Below are 25062 nucleotides of genomic sequence, written 5' to 3' on the forward strand. Positions count from 1 at the left end.
ACAGTGCATAGAGAAATAGATTTTGTTGAAGGTCACACAGCTCATCAGAAGCAGAAACTGTCCTTGAATTTAGAGCTCCTGATTTCCAGTTCACCCACTACCTCAGCTATTGAATGAAAGCATATTTTTAAATTACTGTTTCCATGCAGAAAATCATAATCTGTAGATGTGTAAAAGGTACAGCTTCACAATTTGCTTTTCCTGCCTGTACAGTCTCTAAGAGACAAAGTGTTTTTGCCCAGGATCCTTTAAAATACCTAGCCTACTTCTGTGCCTCTTATCAAGTCCACAGAGGGTCAGTGTATGAGTTTCCTCATATGGTAGAGCATATGGCAGGATCAGGTATCTACTTTCTCCATGAGGACAGCCAACAGGTCCTTTTATTTGTTTTTAAGGCTTTCGTACTATATATTTCAGTTGCTGGATCTTAATCCACACTTGGAAAGACCCATTCTAGGCTTAGTCTCTGCACATAAGAGATACACAGGGCATAATTGTTGAATTCATAGATTCAACTGTAAACTTCTGCATACTTTTCCAAGTTAATTAGCAGTCATCTCTTTTGTGATATTTTGAGCATAACCAATATCTACTAGCCCTAGACATGTACCAATTGACCTGGAAATTCAAGAGTTCTTAGGGTAGACATCCTTGCTAGTTAGAAGCTGTCTAGACTTCCTGCTTCTCACCCTGAAGGAAGCCAGCCTGGGTTACATATATTATCTGTGTGTGCCATCTTTTCTAGAGAAAAGACAGGGAGGAGAGTAAAGATAACCAGGAAGGTAGGAGAACAAATAGTGAATGAATATTTTGTGCTAGGTACTGTTAAATAAGTCATATAACTTTATCTAAAACTAAAGCAATCCTTCAACATTAGGATGATTTTCTTATTTTGCAAGTAATGGATCTAAGAACATTAAGTTGGGTACTCAGATAACAAAGCTAATGAATATTAGAGACAGGTTTGGAATCAGTTCTATGTCCAAAGTCTCCGCTCACTGTAACCACTTTGTTCTCCCAGATAAACAAACCAAACCCACTGCCACTGAGTTGGTTCTGGCTCATGATGACCCTCTATTGGGTTTGTGAGGTTGTAAAACTTTATAGAAAGAGACTGCCTATCTTTCTACCATGAATTGGCTGGTAGATTTGATTTGATGACTTTTCAGTGAGCTCCCAATACATTAAGCACTACACTGCCAAGGCTGTTTTCCAGATAAAGTAACTCAAAGCTCATTGGTGTCAAGTCAGAATCAAATCTTCACTGACCCTCCAGTGGATTTTCAAAGGCTGTGAATTGTATGGGATGAAACTGTCCATCTTTCTCCTGGGAAGCTCAAATATTTGAACCTCCCACCTTTGGGTTGGCAGTCAGTCAGTGTATCTTATTCATTAAGCCACCACCATACTCTTGCAACAGAGACTCAAAATAATCTAAATATCTAGGGGAAGAAGTGTGATTTTTGTAATAGGTAACTCAAGTTAAGAAATCCCAACACAAGATCGTGTGTGTGTGTGTGTGTGTGTGTGTGTGTGTGTGTGTGTGAAGCAGCTCTGGTGGCTTAGTGGGCAGAGAATTGTGCTGCTAACCCCATGGCAGGCAGTTCAAATCCACCAGCTTCCCCTCAGGAGAAAGATGGGCAATCTCCTCCCACATGGTTTACACACACACACACACACACACACACACACACACACTTTCAGATTTCAACTACTCTTTGAATGTTTTCTGGACTAAAGGCATTTGGAGGAGGGAAAAGTACTTGCAGCCAAGTGTGCCTGACATATTAAGGGCCTCGGCATGACCTAAACATGATTTACTGGAATTAAATGATTGTTCAACCCATTTGATTAAAGCAAAAGCTATGCTGAGGTATTTGGAAGGACAAATTGCAAAATCAAGAAAAGCTGGCTATAAATCCTGTAAGACCTATTTCCTGAAACTACCCCAGCAAACAGACATTATCATGTCAGCTTGACTTCATCTTGAACTCCAAAGCAGCCCATGACTGGACTTGGGTACTGTTGGTGTATCAGGACTCTATTGGTATGGAAGTGTTATTCCAAGCAAAACATATATGGTTTCTTCCATTCTTCTTTAATTTATTCGTTCTTTGATAATTTAGTGATCTTTAAGGCCTTTTCTTAATATAATCATTTGGGTTTTGCCTCTGAGTAAGGTCAAGGCCTTCCTCAATTCCTTTAATATCCTTGTTTGTGTTCCAGGACAAGTTCTGTGGCAAATTATTCTTTAGTCCTTTGTAATAAAAAAACCAAAAAAAAACACCACCTTAATATTTTCTGCCACCATTCTTGGGATTCAGAAAAACTTGGTTATAATGAGAAGTCACTTTAATTCTGAGAGGATCTATAGTTCTAAAAGGACCAACACCTGGAAAAACAAGCTAATAATACAATAATTTAACTGAGCACTTACCATGTAGCACATGCACTTTCAAGACCTTTACATGATCATCAGTCCTTTGATTCTTATATCTTTTAAATTAAGTATTATTTCTATTATTGTCAGTACCATACCCATTTTACAGATGTAAAAGCTAAGTCACTGAGAAGACAAACAGCTAGCCCAAGGTCATACAGTTAATAAGTGGTAAAGTCAGAACTGAAACTAAAATGAGTTTCAGAGCCTACATTTTTAATGATTCTGCCTCTGCTCACAATTAAAAGTATTTACATCACTATAAAACTTGAGTCCTGTGACAATTCCTTCCATCTGTTCCTCATTGTATAAAGAAACTCTGCTTGGCCTTCCTCTAACAGAAAACACCATGGCCAAGCGAGTTGCAGTGATTGGAGCTGGTGTCAGTGGCCTCTCCTCCATCAAATGCTGCTTGGATGAAGACCTGGAGCCTACATGCTTTGAGAGAAGTAACGACATCGGGGGACTATGGAAGTTTACTGTATGTGATTCACACCCCCTTCTTTTACCAACTCTAATCTGGCCGTATACTTTGTCCCTGCTCTGGTAGGGTGACTTTACCCTACTCTGGCCATCAAATAAAGGAACAGCTCAGTGCAACAGTGCCTAGACATGTGCATGAGACAGACTGCGAAGTGATGAAGCTTGAGAACCAGCAAGACATGGTCAGGGATGATTGGGAGAGGGAAAGAGTGAGCTAAATCTGGTAGACAAATAGGATTTTACCATGATTTCTAGACCATGAGCATTCCAAAGCAAAGGAAGAAAATGTCAGTGGGGAAATTGAACAGCACTGGCGTGTAGACAGCAATGACTCTCTACAGAGGATGGAAACAGCCACCAGGAACTAGAGACCCAGCCATGCCACCATACTGTTCAGGTATCTGTAACAATAACTGGCAAGAATAAGACAAGACCCTGGTCCTTAGAAGGTTTAAGGGATACTTTCAAATTATTAATGTAGGAAGGCAAGTTGATAGAAGTTTGGGCTGTTTGAATCCACCAGCAATTCTGTGGGAGAAAGCTGGACAATCTCCTCTCATGTGATTTACAGCCTCTGAAAATTTGCTGTAGGGTCAGCTATGAGTCAGTTATGACTCAATGGCAATGAGTTTGAGTTTTGAGAGATGCTTTTTTTCTTCACATTATCAAAATAAAAAGGAGCTAAGCAATACCCAAACAGTGTTAGAACTGGGGCATTAGGTCTGAGGAGGCACAGCTCAGAACTAGGCAAGCAGTAAGATAATAAACATTGGAAAGTAGGATAAAAGTGGTTTAAAACCACCTGTCTCCAGCCAAGACATCTTCTGGAGGATGGGAGTGCCAGGGTCTTCAATGGAGATCAGCCAGTGGGTCTAAACATTAAATGTTTCAGTAGAACTGGGAGCTTACTGTGAACAATCATTGGGAGCTCAAGCAGAGGGACAGTAATTCTACCTGATAGAGTGAGAGAAAGCACCAAGGTGCTAGTGATATTTGCAAAGATTTTTGACAGTTACTAATAAGATATAGATATACACATATACATACTCTAGTGGCTCAGTGAAAAGAAGTTGCACTGTCAGCACAAAGGCAGGTATTTCTAATCCACCTGCTTCTCTGAGGAGAAAGATGGACATGTGATTTGAAGCCTCTGAAAACCCACTTGAGGTTCAGCTATGAGTTGGTTCTGACTGGAAGACAATGGATTGATTTTTATATGTTTTTATTATATACATATATAACTATAGGACTGTAATGTCTTAGGAAAAGAAATCTTCTTCTCGTGTTCCATAAAACTCATCAAGCCCCAAATGTCAGTGAGTCTAGTTTTTATACCTCCTGCTATTTGACCCACAGTTGACATTCTTTCTTTTCATATTTGAAATAACACATATTAATTTTTGAAAATAATACTGAATTAAGCAAAAGTTAAAATATAAATTAAATATAACATACCCACAAGCAAGCACTACTAAGTCTGGGAACCCCTTTCAGCTGGGCTAGCATGAACCCCCAGGATTTCTGTTCTCTTCCCCTGTTTCCCCTACCTCATCAAGGTACTATGCCTTCATCACAGGAAACATCTAAAGATGGGATGACCAGGGTCTACAGGTCACTAATCACAAATGTTTGCAAGGAAATGTCATGTTACAGTGATTTCCCCTTCCAAGAAGATTATCCCAATTTTATGACTCAAGGAAAATTCTGGGACTATCTACAAGAATTTGCTGAACATTTTGGCCTTTTGAAATACATTCAGTTTAAGGTATGACATCTTGGATTATAGAACAGTTGCTGCCCTATTTAAACACAAGTTAATAGAATTATAATGGCTAACTTTGTGTGTGTGTAAATAAGTCTCTGAATAAGTACTGAAGAAAATTAAGATTCTTGTTGTTCTTGTTTTATGCAATTAAATCATTAATACTGAATTGCTCAATTTCTACTCAAAATACCAAAACTGATTAATAATGACATGTAGACCTTTTTTTGAGAGATAAAGAGAAAAGAATTTTGTTGATAAAAACCTATTGGGAAAAAAATTACTACAAGATAACTACAGAAATTATAATGAGTCAAAACTAATTTTCCTGATTTGTTCCAATGTATTAGCTATTATCACTCATCTCCTCACCAGGAATAAGAATAGTGTTTTCTTTCCAATCAAAAGAACAGATGTCCTAGGTTCAGGTCTAAATTTTCACTTTGGAAATTGCTTAAGTTATTTAACTTCCTACTTGTTGTTATTGTTAGGTGCCGTTGAGTCAATTATAACCCATAGCAATGCTACAGACAATGGTTCTCCTAACATGGGATTTGGTGTACTCAAAATAACATTTTACAAACATACCTCACAGATATTGCACATTCAATTCCAAAGCAAATAGAAAGTGAACCCCATAATTTTTTTATTTCCCAGTTTATATAAATGTTATGTTTATACTATACTGCAGTCTGTTAGGGAACTCTGATTGTGTATCATCTGTAATTGAGTTGCACTGCTGGCCTAAAGATTCCATGTTGGAAGCCCACTGTAGCTCCACAGGAGAAAGACGGGCTGTAATTTCCAGGCTGAGAACCATATAGAAGGCCAGCTATGAGTTGGAACTGACTCATCTGACAGTGAGTTTTGAGTTTCAGGAGTCTGGTAAGCATTATGAAAACTTTAGAAATATTGTGAGAATCATCAAAACATGATAGAGAAACATGAAATGAGTACATGCTACTGGGAAAGTAGTCTTAGTAGACCTGCTCAAGGCAGGGCTGCCATAGCCCTTATTTGTAAAAGAAACAACCCCCAAGCCAAATGAACAACCCCACCCCAGTGTCTGTAAAGCACAATAAAATTAAGTGCAATAAAACAAAATGTGCCTGTAGTTATTGTCTCAGATCCCAAAGTATCAGTAAGAATCATATGCTTGTGTTTTGCTTTCAGACCACTGTACTCAGTGTAACAAAATGTCCAGACTTCTCCGTAAGTGGTCAGTGGGATGTTGTCACAGAGACAGAGGGCAAGCAGGCCAGAGCAGTCTTTGATGCTGTCATGGTTTGCACTGGACATTTCCTGAGCCCTCGTTTTCCTTTGGAGACCTTCCCTGGTAAGTCATTCTATCTGGAACCAGGTTTAACACTTACAGGTTAAACCTTGTAGGAAAAATTTATTGCTGTGTACTTGAAAATTCTTCCTCATGATTATAAAGAACTCACCCTCTCAAACAAGATATAAAATTACTCTGTAAAACATAAAATACATTTGAGATATCATTATTTGCTTACTAAATCTTAGTATTGTTACTGATTAAGCTGTGTCATGTCTCATTTAAATGAAGTGATCACATAAAATGTAAAGGTGTCATTAACAAAAAGATGCTTTGATTCTTAGGATCAGGAATTAGGCATTTAAGAATATAAAAGTAGTAAGGGTAAAAAAACTGTGTCATTTTGTTAAGAAACAAGCCAGAATTTATATATGTAAAGAAAATTTTCACTTGTACAACAATGTTCATAGCAGCATTATTCACCATTGCAAGAACATGGGAACAGCCCAAACGTCCAACCACAAACAAATGGATTGAGAAATTATGGTACATTCACACAGTGGAATACTATGTAGCACAAAGGAGCAATAACTTTGTAAATTATTACCTAGCTTGGGAGGGACTGGAGAATATTATGCTGAATGAATTAACTCAGTCACATAAGGATAAACATTGTATAATAAGGATCCAGGAGGGGTGGGAAAGGCTGGAAGCAGAGGGATGTGGATGTGCAGGGAGAACAGGAGATTAATCACTGGGTTGTACAATTTGATGGGTGGGAGGGTGAGAGAAATTGAAAGAATTTGTTCAAAATTGTATTTGAATTTTGTAAATAAGCTAGTAGAAAAATTTTTTTAGAAAAAAAGTAGTCACAATAGTAATGCAGATTTCTCTTGAACCAGGGCAATCATAAAAATGGAGTTTTAGAAATTTAGAACAATTTTGAGTTCATCAGCACATTCTGTCTCATATGCTCACAAGTGAAAAATCACCATCTTTTGAATACAAACTTATTTGAAAGTCGAAAACTATTCAAAAGGAAATAGTATTAGTCATAATGTTATTCTTGTTGATTTCTACTATTCAGTCAAAACCAACTCTTGGCTGACCCATGAGCAGGTTTTCAGAGGCAGTACTAAAATGTTAAAAAGCTACTATTCTTCTAACACTTCCAAGTGACAAAAAAAAAGGCAACTCAGTAAGTAAAGTTTCAAACCTTCAAGAAATTGAAGGAACTTTTAAGGAAGGAAAACTAATACATACATACATACATACATACATACATACATACCTAACCTTGGCCAAAGGAAATTCATAAATTCATTATCAAAATAAGAAAATACCTTAAGCCTACCCCAAATCTGTTCAGCTATTAAGTGCTCCAGACTTGCTGCTGGGCTGGGGCTAAGCACACAATCATACAAAGGAATATATAACCATCTATTATATTATAGCAAAATTTCTATAGGGAAATGTATTGAAAGTGCAAAAAAAATATGACACAGCTAATTCTGCAATTTTTTTGTCCTATCAAATGTGTGATGTGCCTTTCCCTTTCACTCATAACTACCTTAAGTTTAACTTAGATAAAGTATACTGTTACAAAGGATCAACCAATTCAAAATGGGTGACCCTGGAGGACATTATGCTGAGTGAAATATCTCAGTGGCAAAAGGACAAATATTGCATGGTGCCACTGTTTTAAAATGGGACTGATATGAGAGTTAGGGTAAGACTGAGAAAAACTGGATAAATTGTGTATACTGCACTGAAACAGATGAGGGAGTGAATAATTTAAAAGCAAAGTATGATAGTGTATTATGGTTATCACAAGAGACCACAATTAAGGTTGCATAGTGGAATGTACTTGGGGCGGTGGGAGGGGTGCGGGGGGATTGTGTACCAGGGAGGGAGTGTTTCTTTTACTTTTGAAAGAGAGGAGCAAACTGGCGGGGGGGGGGGGCTGGGTGGGGAGAGAAGTGCAGCAATGAATGAATGGAAATCCAAAATCTCTGTAAATGCTCATTAAAATTATTAAAAAAAAATAAAGCTTAAAAAACAAAACAAAGGATCAACTAAGAACTGAAAGGCAAGCATATGCATGGCAGTATAAAGTGTGCAAACTGTTGAAGGAGTGGAAAGAATGGAGGCAGGGCAAATATGAATTAAAATATCAAGGTAGTTGGATCATTTAGTGGATGAGTAAAGCTATATAGTCTGGAAGGGGATAAATATTGCAATAAACATATTGGGGTGTCTTCTCTCATTTGCCCTGCTGTCCTTGTTATGTACTGTTCAGTCTACTCCAACTCATAGCAATCCTATGTACAATAATTCTGAACCCTGCTGTGAATTAGTGAATTATGTTGTTTTTCTTATATTGAATCATCCTTGCATACCTATCATGAATCCCAATTTGTCATGATGAATTATTTTTTTGATGTGCTTTTGAACTCTGTTTGCTAGGATTTTGTTAAGGATTTTACATCTATATTCATGAGAGATACTGGCCTGTAGTTTTCTTTCTTGGTAATATCTTTGCCATGTATTGGTATTAGGGTTATGCTTGCTTCATAAAATGACTCTGGGAGTGCTCCTTCTTTATTTTTTTAAAATACTTTAAGTAGAATTGGTGATAGATCTTCTCTGAATGTTAGGTAGAATTCAGCTGTGAAGCCATCCGGTCCAGGATTTTTCTTATGGGAAAGTCTTTTTATGACTTGTTCAATTTCTTCTTTCATGATAGGTCTGTTCAAGTGTTCTACATCTGTTCAGGTCAATCTGGGTAGGGTATGAGTATCTAGGAATTTGTCCTTTTCCTCTAGGTTTCAATTTTAATAGTATTATAGTATTATCGCGATAATTTAATCTGATTCTGTTGTGATGTCACCTTTAGAATATCTTAATCAAGTTATCTGTGTCTTCTCCTTTTTTTTCTTTTGTTAAGTTTGCCCGTGGTTTGTCAATTTTATTGATGCTTTCAAAAAACCAGCTCCTGGTCTTGTTAATGGTTTCAATTTTTTCTCTGTTCTCTATCTCATTGATTTCAGCTCTTGTCCTTATAAATTCTTTTCTTCTAAATGCTGTGGGATTATATTATTGTTCTTTTTCTATTTTATGAAGGAGTTGAGTTAGATCATTGATTTTTCTTCTTTCTTCCTTTTTTGTGTATGTGAGTATTGCTATGATATCCCCGCCCCTCAGGACTGCCTTAGCTGCATTGCAGAGGTTCTCGTATGTTCTATTTTCATTTTCATTTGTTTCAAGGAACTTTTTTATTTCATTGTTTATTTATTTTATAACCCAATCATGTTCTAGCAGAGAGTTATTTAGCTTCCACATGGCATGAGTGGTTTTTTAAGCTTTAGTCTCACGTGGTTAATTTCTAGTTTTACGGCATTGTGGTCTGAGAATATGCTTTGTATTATTTCAGTATTTTTAATTGAGTCTTGATTTCTGTGTTAATATATGATCAATTTTGGATAATGTCCCATGTGCACTTAAAAAGAAAGTTAATTGAGTTTTATTGTGTGCAGTACCCTGAATACATCCACAAAGCCAAGTTAGCCGACTTTATAGTTCAGCCGTTCTGCATCTTTGCTAAGTTTCTTTTGAGTGTCCTTTGGTGATAGTGGTGTGTTGAAGTCTCCAGCCACTATAGTGGTGCTATCTATTTCTTTCTTCATTTCTGTATACCATTGCTTTACATATTTTGAAGGTCTATCATTTGGTGCATAAATGTTGACCAAGGTTATGTCTTCTTGATCGATTGTTCCTTTAATCAATAAGTAATGCCTTTCCTTATCTTTTATGGTGGTTTTCATTCTGAAGTTTATTTTATCAGAGATTGGTATTTCCACTCCTATTTTTTTTGTTGTTGTAGTTGCCATTTGCTTGGTATATTTTTTCCAGCCTTTAATTTTTAATCTGTCTTTCTCTTCATTGTTTAGATGTGTTTCTTATAGGCAATGTATTGATGGGCTTTGTCTTTCTATCCATTCTGCTATTCTTTTCTCATAATTGGTGCATTTAGTCCATTCACATTAAGTGTGATAATAGTCAGGTTAGGTTTTTCCATTGCCGTTTTGCATGGTTTTTTCCTCTTGTTTCTGGTTACTATGTTTTCACATATTCCTTACGTTCTTTCTTTTACATAAAGAAGCTAATTTCTCTTTCATATTTGGTAGAGAGCTTTGCTGTGTATAGGATCCTTGGCTGGCAATTGTTTTCTTTCAACTTTCTCCCATTGTCTTCTAGCTCACATGCTTTCTATTGAGAAATCAGAACTTAATCTAATTGTTTTTCCTTTATAGGTTACTCTGTTTTTCTCAGTGCTGCTTTTAGTATACTATCCTTATCTTTTAATTTGGAGAATTTGACTATGATAAGTCTTGATGTTTTTTCCTATTAGGTCTAGTCTATTTGGCGTTCACTGTGATTCTTGAATGTGGATTTCCCCATTCTTCATAGTACCTGGGAAGTTTTCTTTTAGTACTACTTCCACAACTTTCTCAGTGATTCTCCAGTCACTCTCATGTTCTGGAATTCCAGTAATACATATATTGTTCCCTTTTGAGTCATCCCACATTTTTGTTGTTGTTGTTGTTGATTGCTGTCAAGTTGAGCAAGACTCATAGTAACCCTATGAACAAAAGACCTGAATCCATTCAATAACTATCATTTTTCAAAGTTCAAAGAGTTTACAGAGGCATGTTGTTTGGGAAGTGGATGCCACTCCTGCTTCATTCTGATATTTTCTTTACATCTCACCTCTGACTTTTCTTCTAGTGGGTTTTCGGTGAGGCACTTATCTTCCAGCTCACTGACTCTCTGTTCCATCTCTTTGGTTCTACTTTTTTGTCCTACCCGTATGTTGGATACTTCTGTCATTTTGGTCTTAAGATTCTGGATAGGATTTTCATGCTTTTCTGTTATTTCTGGTACTGTGTTGGCTGTACTCTCTCATGTGATGATTTTTTAAGCTCTTGTACCTCTTTATTTATACTGTCAATTCTTTCTTCCATCCTTTGCATTTTATTTCGTAGCTGTTCAAGTTGCTCCTCATCAACATATTTCTTCAGGATCACTGTCTCTGAGGTATTTGCTCTCTTAATGTCTTCCATTGTTTTTTTTCCATCATTCGCATCTTCTTCTGGCTGTTCAAATAATTCCACATCAACATATTTCTTCTGGTTCTCTCTATCTGGGGTGTTCATTGGGTCTGCTTTTTTAAGAGAAGGGTTATTTCATATTTTTCATGATGACTGACTCAGATTGCTATGCTTTCTTGACATTATATGAGTCTTTTCTTAGTAGATTTTAGGTTGTTGTTAATATATAATGTCCCAGGGTATGTCAATGTTATGTGAAAGACTTGTATATTGGTTCTAACCTCTTGTTTTCCCAAAGTGGGATGGTTGTTGCCCTCCAGAAACTACAGCTCTATCTGACCTCTTCTACTTGACCTTAAGATATCCCAGGAGATATAGCCAGACCGCAGTGTTCAAGGCCAAAGTACCACTTTTCTCTACTCTATAAGACAGTTCAGCAACAGGTGCTTTAGTTCATTCTTGTACTAGTTGCAGGTGATGGTTTGACAGGATTTTCATATTGGTGATCTGTAGGCAGAGAGGGACAGCGGAGTTCAGCATTCCCCAGTCCAAGGAGGATAGGCTGAACTCTCTGCAGGGCTTTGCTCAGTCCAGGAAGTGGGGAGTGGGATGGGGGAGACCTGGCGATGGATGCATTGATCTTTCATTAACCTGTGGACAGAAAGGGACCAAGATCAACCTTGTTCTATCTTAAGCCAACTTCACTGTCTCTGACACATCTACCCACACTATTCTGTCACTGTGTCAATCCAGCTTATCCAGTGTCTTCCTCTCTTGCACTGTCCCTCCACCCCAAGAGTCCACAATTAAGGTTGCATAGTGGAATGTACTTGGGGCGGTGGGAGGGGTGCAGGGGGATTGTGTACCAGGGAGGAAGTCTTTCTTTTACTTTTGAAAGAGAGGAGCGAACTGGGGGGTGGGGGGAGAGGGCTGGGCGGGGAGAGAAGTGCAACAATGAATGAATGGAAATCCAAATTCTCTGTAAATGTTCATTAAAATTATTTAAAAAATAATAAAATAAAAAAATGTTAAAAAAAAGATACTGCTCTCCAAGGACTGGTCCCTCCTTGTAATGTGCTCAAAGTATGTAAGACAAAGTTTCAAAGTCCTTGTCTCAAAGGAGCACCTGGTCTCACCCTTTGCAAGATGGACGCGTTTGTTCTCTTAGCAGTCCATGGCATCTTCAATACTCTTCTCCGGCACCACAACTCAAGGCATCAATTCTTCTGTCATCCTTAGACATTGTCCAGCTCTCTGATGCAAAGCAAGTAATTGTGAAAACCATGACCTAGATCAGGCACACGTTAGTCTCCAGACTAAGATCATTGCTCTTCAGTACTCTGAAAAGGTTCCTGACAGCAGACTTTCCCAATGCAATTCATCTTTTGATTTTCTGGCTGCTGATTCCAAGAGTATTGATTGTGGAGCTAAGTAAGCTGAACCTGTTAACAATCTCAATCTCTTAATCATCTATTATGATGCTGCCAGTGGACCCAGTGGTGAGAATCTTTGTTTCCTTGATGTTGAGCTTCAATCCATATTGAAGGTTGCAGACCTTGACCTTCAGCAGCAAATACCTCAGATCCTTCTCAGTTTAAACAAACAAGATTATGTCATCTACATAGTGCATGTTATTGATGAGTCTTCCTCCAATCCTTACACCACATTCTTCCTTATAGAGCCTAGCCTCTCAAATGATCTGTTCAACATATAGATTGAAAAATATATGGAGATAGGAAGTATCCCTGCCATATACTTTTCCTGTTAAATTATGCATTATTTCCTTGTTCTGTTCTCATAACTGCCTCCTGGCTAAGTGCCCAAAAGCCCAGATTATAAAGAAGGAAGAGAATCACAGATATTATGTTCAAATAATCCTACTAAAAAAGTTTTGCCTTATCAGCCAAACATGAGAAGGGTCTGCTATAGAGGAACACCAGGCAGAATATTTTAATTTCCATTTCCTCTCTGAAGGAATAAACAGAATCACTGTACCAGAAAGAATTGATTGACATTGGAAAAATTTCAGGAAGTACCATATTAACAAGAGCCAATGATAATGAAGGAGGAAGTAGAAGCTGCATTGAACACATTGGCAAAAAAATAAAGACTCCAGAAAGCAATGGAATACCAATTGACTTATCTCAATTAAGAGATGTAGCTTTGGATGTACTAGAAATGGCTAGAAAAGGAACCACCAGAAATTCAAGCAGGATTTAGAAGAAGCTATGGCATCAGGGATATCATTGCTGATGTCATATAGATCCTGGCTGAAAGTTAAGAATTCCAGAAGAATGTGTATTTATGCTTAATTGATTATGCAAAGGCATTTGACTGTGTGGATCATAACAAGTTTTGGCTGACATTGAGAAGAATGGGAATACCAGAATACTTAATTGTGGAACCTATGCCTGGACCAGGAGGCTGTTGTGTGAACAGAGCAGGGGAGCACTGCATGGTTTAAAATTGAGAAGGGAGTGTGTCATGGTTGTATTCTCTCTCAATACATATTCAAATAGTGTGCTGAGCAAATTATCTGAGGAGTTGGACTCTATGAAGAGGAATGTGGCATCAGGATTGGAGAGAGACTCATCAATAACCTGTATTATGCAGATGACACATCCTTGCTTGCTGAAAATGAAGAGGACTTGAAACACTTGTTGCAGAAGATCAAGGAATGCAGCCTTCGGTATGGATTGCATCTCAAGATCAAAAAAACAAAGCTTATTACTACTGGACTAAGAGCAGTGTCATAATGGATAGAAACTGTCAGCAGCTTCATCTTGCTTGAATCCATAATCAACAGCCTTGGTACCAGCAGTCAGAAAATAAGGAAGCCCACTGCACTGGAGAAATCTGCAGTTACGGACCTCTCCAAACTATTGAGGAGTAATGATGTCGGTTTGAGGACTAAGCTGCATCTGACTCAGGCCATGGTCTTTCCATTTATTTGCTATGCATCTGAGAGCGGGACAATAAATAAGGATGATAGAAAAAGAACTGATGTCTTTGAGCTGTGGTGTTGGAGAAGAGCACTGAACATCCCATGAATAGCCAAGAGAACAAATAGTTGTGTCTTGGAGAGGGTGCAGATGGAGTGTTCTTTGGAGGCAGTAATGATGAGACTTTTCCTCACATACTTTGGGCATGTTACTAGAAAAAGCTATTCCTTGGAGAAGGACATGATGCTGGGCAGGGTGAAGGGTCAGCCAAGGAGAGGAAGACCCTCAACCAGGTGGATTGACATATAATATAAATATATTTGTGTGAAAAATACATAAGAGAGTGTGTGTGTGTGTGTGTGTGTGTGTGTGTGTGTGTGTGTGTGTGTGCTCACATATCTTGTACAATTATCTATACAAAACAAGGAAGAAGTACTAAAAATGATTATATTTTTCATTTCTGTAAATGGTTATGTGGTTGTGGCTAGTATTTAAAACTTTCTTTTTTCCACTACCCATTCTGTATTTCTTCAAAATCTCTCAAAAAGCACTTCAGTTTGTTCTTTACCTGGTGAGTTGACCCAAGCTTTCATTCCTGAAGGGTCTGGGCCATTATTGGTCATTTGGGAATTGAGTTGCTAATAGATTTCCATTGATTTTAATCAGCTGGCATGGCAATACTAAGAGACATCCTAAGGGATCTCTTGTATTCTGGACAGACTCTTCTTCACCCTCATCATGCAGGAACAATCCACCTTCCCTTTGGTAATCAGAATCAATCATACCAATCAATATGGTAATTCCCTTCTTCATCTACTCATTCAGAAATATAAGTAGTCAAAGGGTATTATTAATTTCAAGTTACTGTGTGTCCTAGGAGCATCCCTTCCTTTGTAACTGTTGTTGTTGTTTGTTGTTGCTTGCCAGTCATAGTGACCCTATGTGCAACAGCCCTAAACCCTGCTCTGTCCTGTGCCAATCTCACTGTCTCTGACACACTCATCCCAATTATCCCAGTCACTGAATCAATCCACCTCATAGGGGGTCTTCTCCTCCTGTGCCTGCCCTCCACCCTCCCAAGCATGATGTCCTAAGATCTCTAATCCCACAGAGCATAGGATCACAGGGACAGAAAGCAAAAATTTTGCAAGTGAGTCACTCCTGGTAATAATGAGTCATGTTACTCCCATTTCCACTCTTTGATTCCTGAACCCACGAATCCTTGCTTCAGGAGACATAACACCAAGAATTGAACCTTGACTTCCCCCTACTTGGTGCTATAATTGTGTCATTTGAAGACCATTTTGTTGTTCTATCAAGCCAAATGCTTCATACTGGGAATATGATAAGGCCAACAAATTTCATGAGCATGGTCCATTGCCACACTTAATTTACCATGAAGTGAGTCCCTTAAGCTAAGCAATTCTGTGTAGGAAAACATGACAGCAAATAAGGCATTCTATAAGTCTATGGATGATAGTTTTGGAAGAAACACTGCATGCAGAGAAGGCAAATTTGGATTCACATTAAATGTCCCTTCTCGTAAGAATGAAATACAGCTTTATCTGTGATAAGAGTGGTCCAATATATTAAACTTTCCATCAGATTGCTGGCTGATCATGCCTAGAAATGGTGCCATATTTGGGTCACAGTATTGGTTTCTGCTGCTAACAGACTGAGCACTCAGTAATTGACCTTGTTTAGTGAAAGTCCATGTTGCTAAGCATAATTTCTAGCTTTGATATTATAATACTATAGCCATTTTGTTCCTAAGCCCATTGTTAAAATCCTCCTTTGTCAAGGTCAAACTTTGGTAAACATTCACGTAAGCCACAAATATCTTCACTTCATTAGCCCATTCAGAAAGGTTCATCCATGGGCTTCTTTCCCACACACCCTGATCAACAATTTTCCAATCATGTTGCTTCCAAGTCCCTGATAATCTAGATGAATCATTGGCCTCACCCCATGATGTGCACACAATTGTACAGCTAGCCATCTCACCTGCAAAGCAAAATGAGCAACCAAGTCCTTCTCACTGGGAAGATTTCTCTTCATCTATGTCCTTCAGTGGTATATAGAACAACTCACAGCAACTATATGAACAACAGACCTGAATTCTGCCCTATCCTGTACCAACCTAATCATCTCTGACACACTTGAGCCCATTGCTGCAGTCACTGTTTCAATCCATTTTATTGGTGGTCTTTCCCTCCTTCACTGGCTTCCATCTTTCAAGCATGATGTCCCTTTCCAAGAATAGCCTCACCTTGTTAAATGCTGAACCTTGTGTCATTGAGGGAAGGGGGATGTCAAATGCCATAATGGTTACCCATGGTGGACAGTGTTTGGTGGAGCTCTCAGTATAAGACAGTTTTGGAAGCAGGAGTAGCATCCCTTCCTAAACCTCATGCCTCTGGAAACTATGAAATTGGAGAAATGACAATAGTTATAGAGAGGCTTCAGGCCTCTTGTTCATAGCATCACTATGAGTCGTGCTCAACTCGACGTCAGTCAATGAGAACAACAATTACAAGTCCAAAATATGAGAGACGAAACTTTGTCATCTTGGCCTCCAAGGAGCACTCTGGCTGCACTTTCTCCAAAATGTATCTGTTTGTTCTTTTGGCAGTCCATGGAATGAATATTCAATACTCTTTTCTAGCACCGCAATTCATAGGCATCAATTCTTTTTCTGCCATCCTTATTCATTGTCCAATTCTCTGCTGCATAGCAGGTGATTGAGAAGACCACAGCCTGAATAAGATGCACCACCTTAGTCTTCAAACTAACACAATTGTTCTTAAGTCTTTTGGAGAGGTCACAGATAGGGGCCTGCCAAAGACTTCAAACAGCATCCCTATGTACCACTTGCACTTCAAAAAGAGTTGAATCAGCCAGAAAGGGAAGAGAAATGTGCATGGCAGCCTTAACCTGATGAAAAACCTTCTCTTATTCTGGGTCTTACTCAAAACTAGCACTCTTCTAAGTCATTTTATAGAGACCCAATTAGCATATGTTGGAAACTGAATAAAATTAACATAGTATTAACCATCACATGAATTAGATGACATATTCCATGCAAAATATTTAGCGTAATACAGGGTGTTGTAGTCCAGAGGGAATTGTGCTGATTGAGAACCCAAAGGCGGCACATTATTGGCAGTTTGAATCTACAAGCAGCTCCATGGTGGGGGAAAATGGACAATCTCCTCCCGTGTGATTTATTGCCTCTAAAAATGCACCGAGGGTCAGCTATGAATTGGTTCCGACTCAACAGCATATAACAACAGCAAACGGTGCAGCCAGGGTGTTCCTTGGAGGCAAGGATCAGGACACTGCATTTCACGTAGTTTGGCCATGTTGTTAGGAGTGACCACTCCTGGAAAAGGACATCTATCATACTTGTAAAGGTAGAATTAATTAGCACAGGAAGGGATTATCTTCAACGAGATGGGTTAGCACCAGTGACGATAATGCTTTTAGGCTTTCACCGTTGAGACTGATATTGGCTCTTGATTCTGCATATATACGTTTCCCTGTTACTGTTGTTGTTGTTGTTGTTGTTGTTGTTATATGACAAGTTAGCTCTAACTCCTAGCAATGCTACACACAAGAGCTATGAACCCCGCTCTATCCTGAGCCATATCTCTGATACACCTGTCCTCATAATCTCAGTTATTATGTCAATCCATTTAATCCAGGGTCCTTCTCTCCTGCATTGTCCCTCAACCCTTCCAAGCACGTTAGATTTCTCCATAAATTGGTCCCTCCTTGCTACATGCCTAAAGTGTGTGAGACTGAGTCTCATAATCCTTACCTCCAAGGAGCAGCTTGGTTTCACCCTCTCCAGACCAAACCTGTTAGTTCTCTTGGCAGTTCATGGTATGTTCAAAACTCTTCTCCAGCACTACAACTCAAAGAAATCAATTCTTCTTCTGTCTTCCTTGGTCATTGTCCAGTTTTATGGTGGACAACAAGTAATTGTAAAGACCATGACCTGTATCAGGCACACCTTACTTAGTCTCTAGACTAGTATCCTTACTCTTCAGCACTTTGGAGAAGTCCCTGACAACAGATTTCCCTAATGCAATCCATCTTTTGATTTCCTGACTGCTGGTGCCAAGAGTGTTGATTGTGGAACCGAGCAAGCGGAAATTGTTAACAATTTCAATTTCTTTTCCATCTATCACAATGCTGCCAACTGGCCCAGTGGTGATTTCTAATTTTTCCAGATTTTCTAATTTCCAGATTTTCCTAATGCACTAGCATACACATATAATACAACTCTCAAAAATGGAAAGATCAGACCCTGGAAATACTCAATGAATTCCTAGTTCATTTCTCTCCCTGGCAGCACCCCAAGACACTAATGTGAGGTAACAAGAGAAATGCACTAAAATGAGAAGTGGTGGTGGTGGGCAAAGACTGCTCAAGAGACCAGACCTGCAGCTGACAGCAGCTGCAAGAGGGAGTGGAGCAGTGGTGGCTACAGCCTCAGGATAGAGTGGAACAGTTGCAGCAGACAGACTAGAATCACAGAAGTGACTAGAGGCCTAAGCCACCATATCTAGAGTTGAGAACACTCTTGTTGTTAAGTGCTATCAAATCAACTACGATTTATAGAAATCCTATGCACAATAGCTCTAAATTCTGCCTTATCCTGAGCCAATCTCATTGTCTCTAACACATCTACCCATAATAGCCCAGTTACTGTGTAAATCCATCTTACCCACAGTCTTCCTCTCCTGTGCTGTCCCCCCAACTTTCCAAGCATGATGTCCTTCTTCAAGGACTAGTCCCTCTTGGCAACATGCTAAAAATATGTATGCTAGAGCCTCAAAACCCTTGCCTCCAAGAAGCAACTTAGTTTCATCCTCCCCAGGATAGGCCTGTTTTTGCTCTTGGTGGTCCACAATACTCTTCTCTAGCACCACAACTCAAAGGCATTGGTTCTTCTTCTGTCATCTTTAGTCATTTTCCAGTTCTCTGGTGCACAGCAAAAATTTGTAGAGACCATGGCCTAGATCAATTAGTCTTTAGACTGACATTGTTGCTCTTTAGCATTCTGGCGAAGCCCCTGTCAGCAGATTTTCCTAATGCTCTAGCATACACATATAATACAACTCTCAAAAATGGAAAGATCAGACCCTGGAAATACTCAATGAATTCCTAGTTCATTTCTCTCCCTGGCAGCACCCCAAGACACTAATGTGAGGAAACAAGAGAAAATGCACTAAAATGAGAACTTTTACATAAATTCATGGCAATTCATACTAAATATTTAATGTGTATAGATGATCCTTTTGGACTTTTGTTGTTGTTGTTGTTGTTAGGTGCTGTCAAATTGAGTACAACCCACAGCGACCCTATAGACAACAGATCTGAATTTTATCCTTTCTTGTGCCATCCTCGCAATCTCCAGCACAATCAAGCCCATTGCTGCAGTCACAGTGTCAATCCATCTGGTTAAGGGTCTTCTTCTCCTTTGCCATCTGTCCACCTTTCCAAGCATGATGTCCCTCTCCAAGGAATAACTTCCTCTAGCAATATGCCCAAAGTATGTGAGCTGAAGCTTTATCATCTTTGCCTCCCAGGAGATCTCTGGCTGTACTTTCTCCAGGACATATCTCTTTGTTCTTTTGGCATTTTATGGGATCTTCAGTACTCTTCTCCACTGGTTCTTAAAATGAGAAATCCTGCTCCTCCACCCCAACTACCACTATGTCTTAAGGTGGTCATTTTAAGAGCAGGTTCATGCAGCCCTTCTAGAATGGGAGTCTTAGAAATTGGGATCCTGGAATCCTAATGTTTAGCAAACTCTCTCAGTAATGTGGTTCTTCCATGAATTAATGTTTGTGATTCAATTCCATATCCCAGATAGATGTTTTGTGTTTAAAATGAGTGATGCATGAGGAAAAAAATCCATTATTCTCAATCCCTATTTCTGTATTTGTAAATTAATTTAATGTTTTCTTCTATGCCTGCTTTGGAATTAAATCAGCTATCAAGCAAATTACTTGTTGCAACCTGTTAAAAAGTCACTTAACGTGTCTCAGCATCAATTGATTCACTTATGAAATGAAAAGTAAGAATGCCACGGAGTGTCTACAGCAGGCACAGAATAAGTGCTCAGGAGAAGTTAACTGTGTCTACCAATGTGGGGGGGGGAAATTCCCATTTATGGAGGAAAAACAACCAAACAAAATCTGGAAACAAAATTAATCACTGATATCAAGTTAAATATAGTTAGTCATTGCTATTTCCAGAGAAAACGCAACCATTTAAGTCATCAGGAAAAGAAAAATTATGCAGTAGTTCAAAGTACACTGAACTAACGGCATACAACAAAGTTCAAACTTGGCCTGTGGAATTGATTGATTGTAAAACTTGTGTGACACTTAACCTCCTACGTACCAGGCAGTTCTCTTGAAAAATGAAAATTAAAATGCCTCCCTCTGGGAGGATTAAGATTCTAACATGTGTGAACACCAATGAAAACACCCAATAAAATGTAGCAAGGTTGTTGATGAGTCTTCTTCCAATCCCGATATCACAGTTTTATTCAGATAGTCCAATTTCTTGAGTTATAGCTCTAGATAGATCTAATTTTCTGATCTTCAACTCTCTTAGGAATCCACAAATTTAATGGCCAGATCCTACACAGTCAAGAGTACAAGATACCAGAAGGCTTTCAGGGCAAACGCATTTTAGTGATTGGTCTTGGGAACACTGGAGGGGACATTGCAGTGGAGCTCAGCCGAACAGCAGCCCAGGTATATTACACCCTCTGAATCTGCAACCCCACCCTAGATCACTAATTGCTGGTATGAGTAGTTAAGATTGTAATACCTTGTAGACAACTACATACTTACAGCAGCAACATGGGAAGAAGAAACAAAATCCTAAAAATGTTACAGCAACCGATTTACTCATCTTGATTTGTTTTAAGAACATATTTAAAGAATTGAACTATCTGCAAAAAGAATGCAGAGAAATTTTATGGAGGCCAGTAAGCTTTAATCAGAGGTGGTGGTTCGGGGTGGGCGGGGAAGCCATCTAGGGCATTGTAGTGGGCTGTATTGTATAACCCACAAAATTCCCCAAACCGGTTACTTGGATTTTTTTTTCTAGTTTCTTCCCAGAAGTGGGTCAAACTGACCATTCCTCCTACTACTTTTAACCATTTTTGCATAACTAGATAGACATCAAGCAGGTAACAGGTTTTTCTCTTAAACTAAGCACTGTATATTGTTAACAACAGCCTATGCAATTCTTTACCATTGCTACATGTTAGGAGTTGGTTTTGTAGGTGTTGGTTTTATAAGTAGTTAGCTGCTTCCCCTCATCTTCAGTGGTAATTCTGAGTCATTACCACCAGAGGTATGCAGTGCTGCATTTTTCTCCTTCCCGGTCAGTAAATTTCCTGTCTCAATAAACTAATGCCTTTAAAAAAATAATCAAGTTGGCAAGTGGCTCCAATCAGGCCAGTTTCCTTATCACAGACAAATCTTTATATTCTCCTTTTATAAGGATACAAGGGGATGATGTTTTAGAACAATCTCAAATGTTCTATTAGACTTTGAATCAAGATAAAGCAACTTATATATTGCCCAATAAATAAACATAATGATTTTAGAAAATCCAAGCATATATTCACAAGTTAAAAATTTATTTATTCAAACTTAGCACATTTTATAGGACAATGATTAGGTATAGTAAGATAGGTTTTCTATTTCATTCAATTAGCATTGCTTTCCACAACACTCACTGTAAATCTATATTATTAAATTGCATAAAAGACTGACTGCCAGAACAATATTATATATGACAAGTACGGTAATTCTTTATATTAAATATTATAAACATACTCAACAGTTATCTAGATCAGGCAAAAGTAATTCGTGAAAAAATTTAAGAGTTTAAAAAAGTAATTTGTGACTATAGAAACAGATATTTATAAATCTATTGTTATAAGATCAGTTGAAATACATTGATGAAAAGCACTACATAATGATTTAATGATGTATTCATCTTTCCTTACTTTTTAGGTGTTTCTCAGTACTAGAACTGGTACTTGGGTTATTGGCCGATCTGCAAACGGGGGATATCCTGTCAATATGATGATTACCAGAAGATGCAATAACCTTATTGAACAAGTTCTACCTTCATGTGTACGAAACTGGATTGAAGAGAGAAGCATGAATAATATATTTAACCATGAGATTTATGGATTAAGTATTACAAAAGGGTACTTGATTTTTTTATTTAATGGAAAAATAGTACATCAATATTTCTAATTCAATTTTATTCAGAAATCTAAATGTTCCATAGTTGTGATATTTCCTTTTGTTGTCTTTTTCTAAGTTTGCTTTCTTAAGACAATGTCCCTACCAGTGTAGTTCTTGAAACAGAATAACTTTCTCAGGCTAAAAAGAAGTTTCATGAAGCTAGAGAAGGAAAAAAAAATGAAGGCAATACTTTCCTATCCATCTTGAAAAGTTGGAAATTTAAATTGACTTACAGGAATCTTGAAATAGCTATCATCTAGAAATGGAGTCCTTGGTGTCACAAAAGGGGGCTCTGGTGGCATACTCCATGGGAAGTTGCACTGCTAACCCAAAGGCCATAGTTCTCTGGCAATTTAAATGCAGCAACAGTGCCTCAGAAGAATGATAGACAATCTGCTCTGACACATTATACATCCTTGGAAACACAATGGAGGGTCAGGTATAAGTACGTTCTGTACTCACAGCACTGAGTGAGTGAGTGAGTGAGTGAGTGAGTGAGTGTGAGAGGTCTAGACTACGAACAGAAAGACTGGTAGTTTTAAACTACCCAGAGGCATCTCTGAAGAAGAAAAGTCTGGTGAACTGCTTCTAAAAGGACACAGGTTGGAAACACTATGCAATGGAGTTCTTTTATGTAATACATGGAGTTGCAATGAGTTGGAATAAACCCAACAGCACTGGAGAAATAACATATTTGTACCATCAGTGAATGCAAATGGTCAATTCTCACTACACTATCATGTCTTCTCTGGTTGAATGATTAAAAATCGAAATCAAGCTATCAAGTTGATTCCAACCCACAGTAACTTTCCATTAGGTTTCTGAGGCTATAAATCATTGTAAGAACAGTTCGTCTCATCTTTCTCCTTTAGAGCACCTGGTGGATTTGAACCACAAACCTTTTGGTTATCAGTCCAACATGTAATCCATTGTACCATCAGGATACCAGGCTGAGTAATTAGAGCTGTGAATTTCCAATATGATTTTCTGAAATGATATACTTTAATGTATAATGCAGCAGCTTTAGAGCAAGAGTTATAAGCTGATTTATGCCATCCAAAAAGATTGTTCTAATTCTTAGTCCCACCATTTTTCTGTCACTTTGTTATACTGTGGTAACTTTCATGTTTCTGGTGCTAGAAAACTATGCTACTGGTATTTCAAATACAAGAGGGGTCACCTACAATAGACAGGCTCCAGCAGAGAAACGAGTTTGCAGTACACTAGGAAGCAGAATTGCCCTTCCTTTTCCAAAAGCCAGTGAAAACACTATGAATAACATTGTCTGGTATCATCTTGGAAGATGAGCCCCTCAGATTGGAAGGCACTAAACATACAATGAGGAAAGGGCTGCTTCCTCAAAGTAGTTGTTCATATCTGACTCTCCAGTAGGTTTTCAGAAACAGTAAATCACATGTAAGGAAAGTGTCCATATTTCTCCCACAGAACAGTTTCTGGGCTCAAACCATGTGCCTTTGTGTTGGTGGTGTAGATCCTTACCAGTAGACCATGAGCTGCCCTTAATGATGTAGAGACAGTAAAGCTTTCCACCAATGAAGGACTCTCATTTGCTGATGTGCCTGTGATTATAATCCCATTTGGGAACAGGTTGTCTCTGTTATGCTAATGAAACAATTAGTGTAAGGTGGGTCCTGAGTCAATTTCTTTAGAGATATAAAAGAGATTAAACAAGCAAGTATAAAAAGCAAGACATGGAGGAAGAGACATGCTATGTCAAATGTAGATTATCTAGAAATGGAAGCTCAAAGAGACAAGGCCTTCCCTCCAGAGCCACAGGAGAGGAAACCCTCCTCTAGAGCCGGCACTCTGAATTTAGATTTCTAGCCTCCTAAATGATGACAAAATCCATTTCTGTTTGTTTGACTCATGATATTTCTGTCGTTGTTGTTGTTAGGTGCTGTTGAGTCATAGACGACTCATAGCGACCCTATGAATGAAAGACCTGAACACTTGTATAACTTTCATCATTTCTCCACATTCATAGAGTTTCTGGAGGCAAACTATTTCAGAAGTGGATGCCAGTCCTTCTTCCAAATTTCTGTCATAACAGCACTAAATTACTAACTTAGTAAAGAAAAGAAAGCCTCTGAAATGCACTTGAGGTCATTAGTCGTGATTTTAAGTATATGCTTGACCCAATCATTTTTGAGCAGTAAAATATCTTTCTTTTAGAAGCACAATTGATGGCAAAGGATCATTTGATACGTAAATTTTCAAGGACATTATGTCTGATGTGATTAAGTAGAAATGGTCATACTGAAAATACCAGTATAATAAATTAATTCTGAATTTCTTATTAAAAAAATTTTTTTGCTGAGTTTTATTCCCTTGAAGCTTGAATGATATAAAATCTAAATAGATTGCTGTGTATGTTATCCAGATGATCTGAGAAAAAGACATTGCTCCAGAAATTAATCCTAGGAGATATGAAAGTTTAAGATCCTGAGAGGAAACAAAAAGCAAACCCAGTTCCTTTCTACATGATTGCTTCTGACAGCAGGAAAACAAAATATAATAACATATTACTAGACCTACTGTGATGGTAAGAGTTCCTGAATCTAATGCTATAAGAGGATTTTAAATCTTGAACCAAGTTTATCCCCTGAAGTGTATCATTAAACCAAAAGACACATTAGTTCAATTAGTAAGAAATGTTTACCTTAAGCATAGATCGTCCTCTTTTATGAAATTAAATTGCCAACAGTACAACAGAACACATTTAGATAACAGAAATGG

At 38.2% G+C, this 25062-nt stretch overlaps 1 protein-coding gene across 1 annotated transcript in view; it reads left to right on the forward strand.

The window, feature by feature from the left end:
* The first annotated feature begins 2789 nt into the window (after nucleotides 1–2789).
* The window catches only part of FMO4 (flavin containing monooxygenase 4), a 31173-nt gene continuing 8900 nt past the window's right edge, over nucleotides 2790–25062 (forward strand). Inside the window, exons 1-5 of the mRNA XM_006887464.1 lie at nucleotides 2790–2921; nucleotides 4500–4688; nucleotides 5859–6021; nucleotides 20648–20790; nucleotides 22066–22265. Coding sequence (XP_006887526.1) covers nucleotides 2790–2921; nucleotides 4500–4688; nucleotides 5859–6021; nucleotides 20648–20790; nucleotides 22066–22265 — 827 coding nt within the window. The remainder of the gene's footprint in view (nucleotides 2922–4499; nucleotides 4689–5858; nucleotides 6022–20647; nucleotides 20791–22065; nucleotides 22266–25062) is intronic.

This window comes from Elephantulus edwardii, unplaced genomic scaffold, assembly GCF_000299155.1.
Source record: "Elephantulus edwardii isolate Elephantulus edwardi_28Jun2011 unplaced genomic scaffold, EleEdw1.0 scaffold00057, whole genome shotgun sequence".
In the NCBI taxonomy this organism is placed as follows: Eukaryota; Metazoa; Chordata; class Mammalia; order Macroscelidea; family Macroscelididae; genus Elephantulus; species Elephantulus edwardii.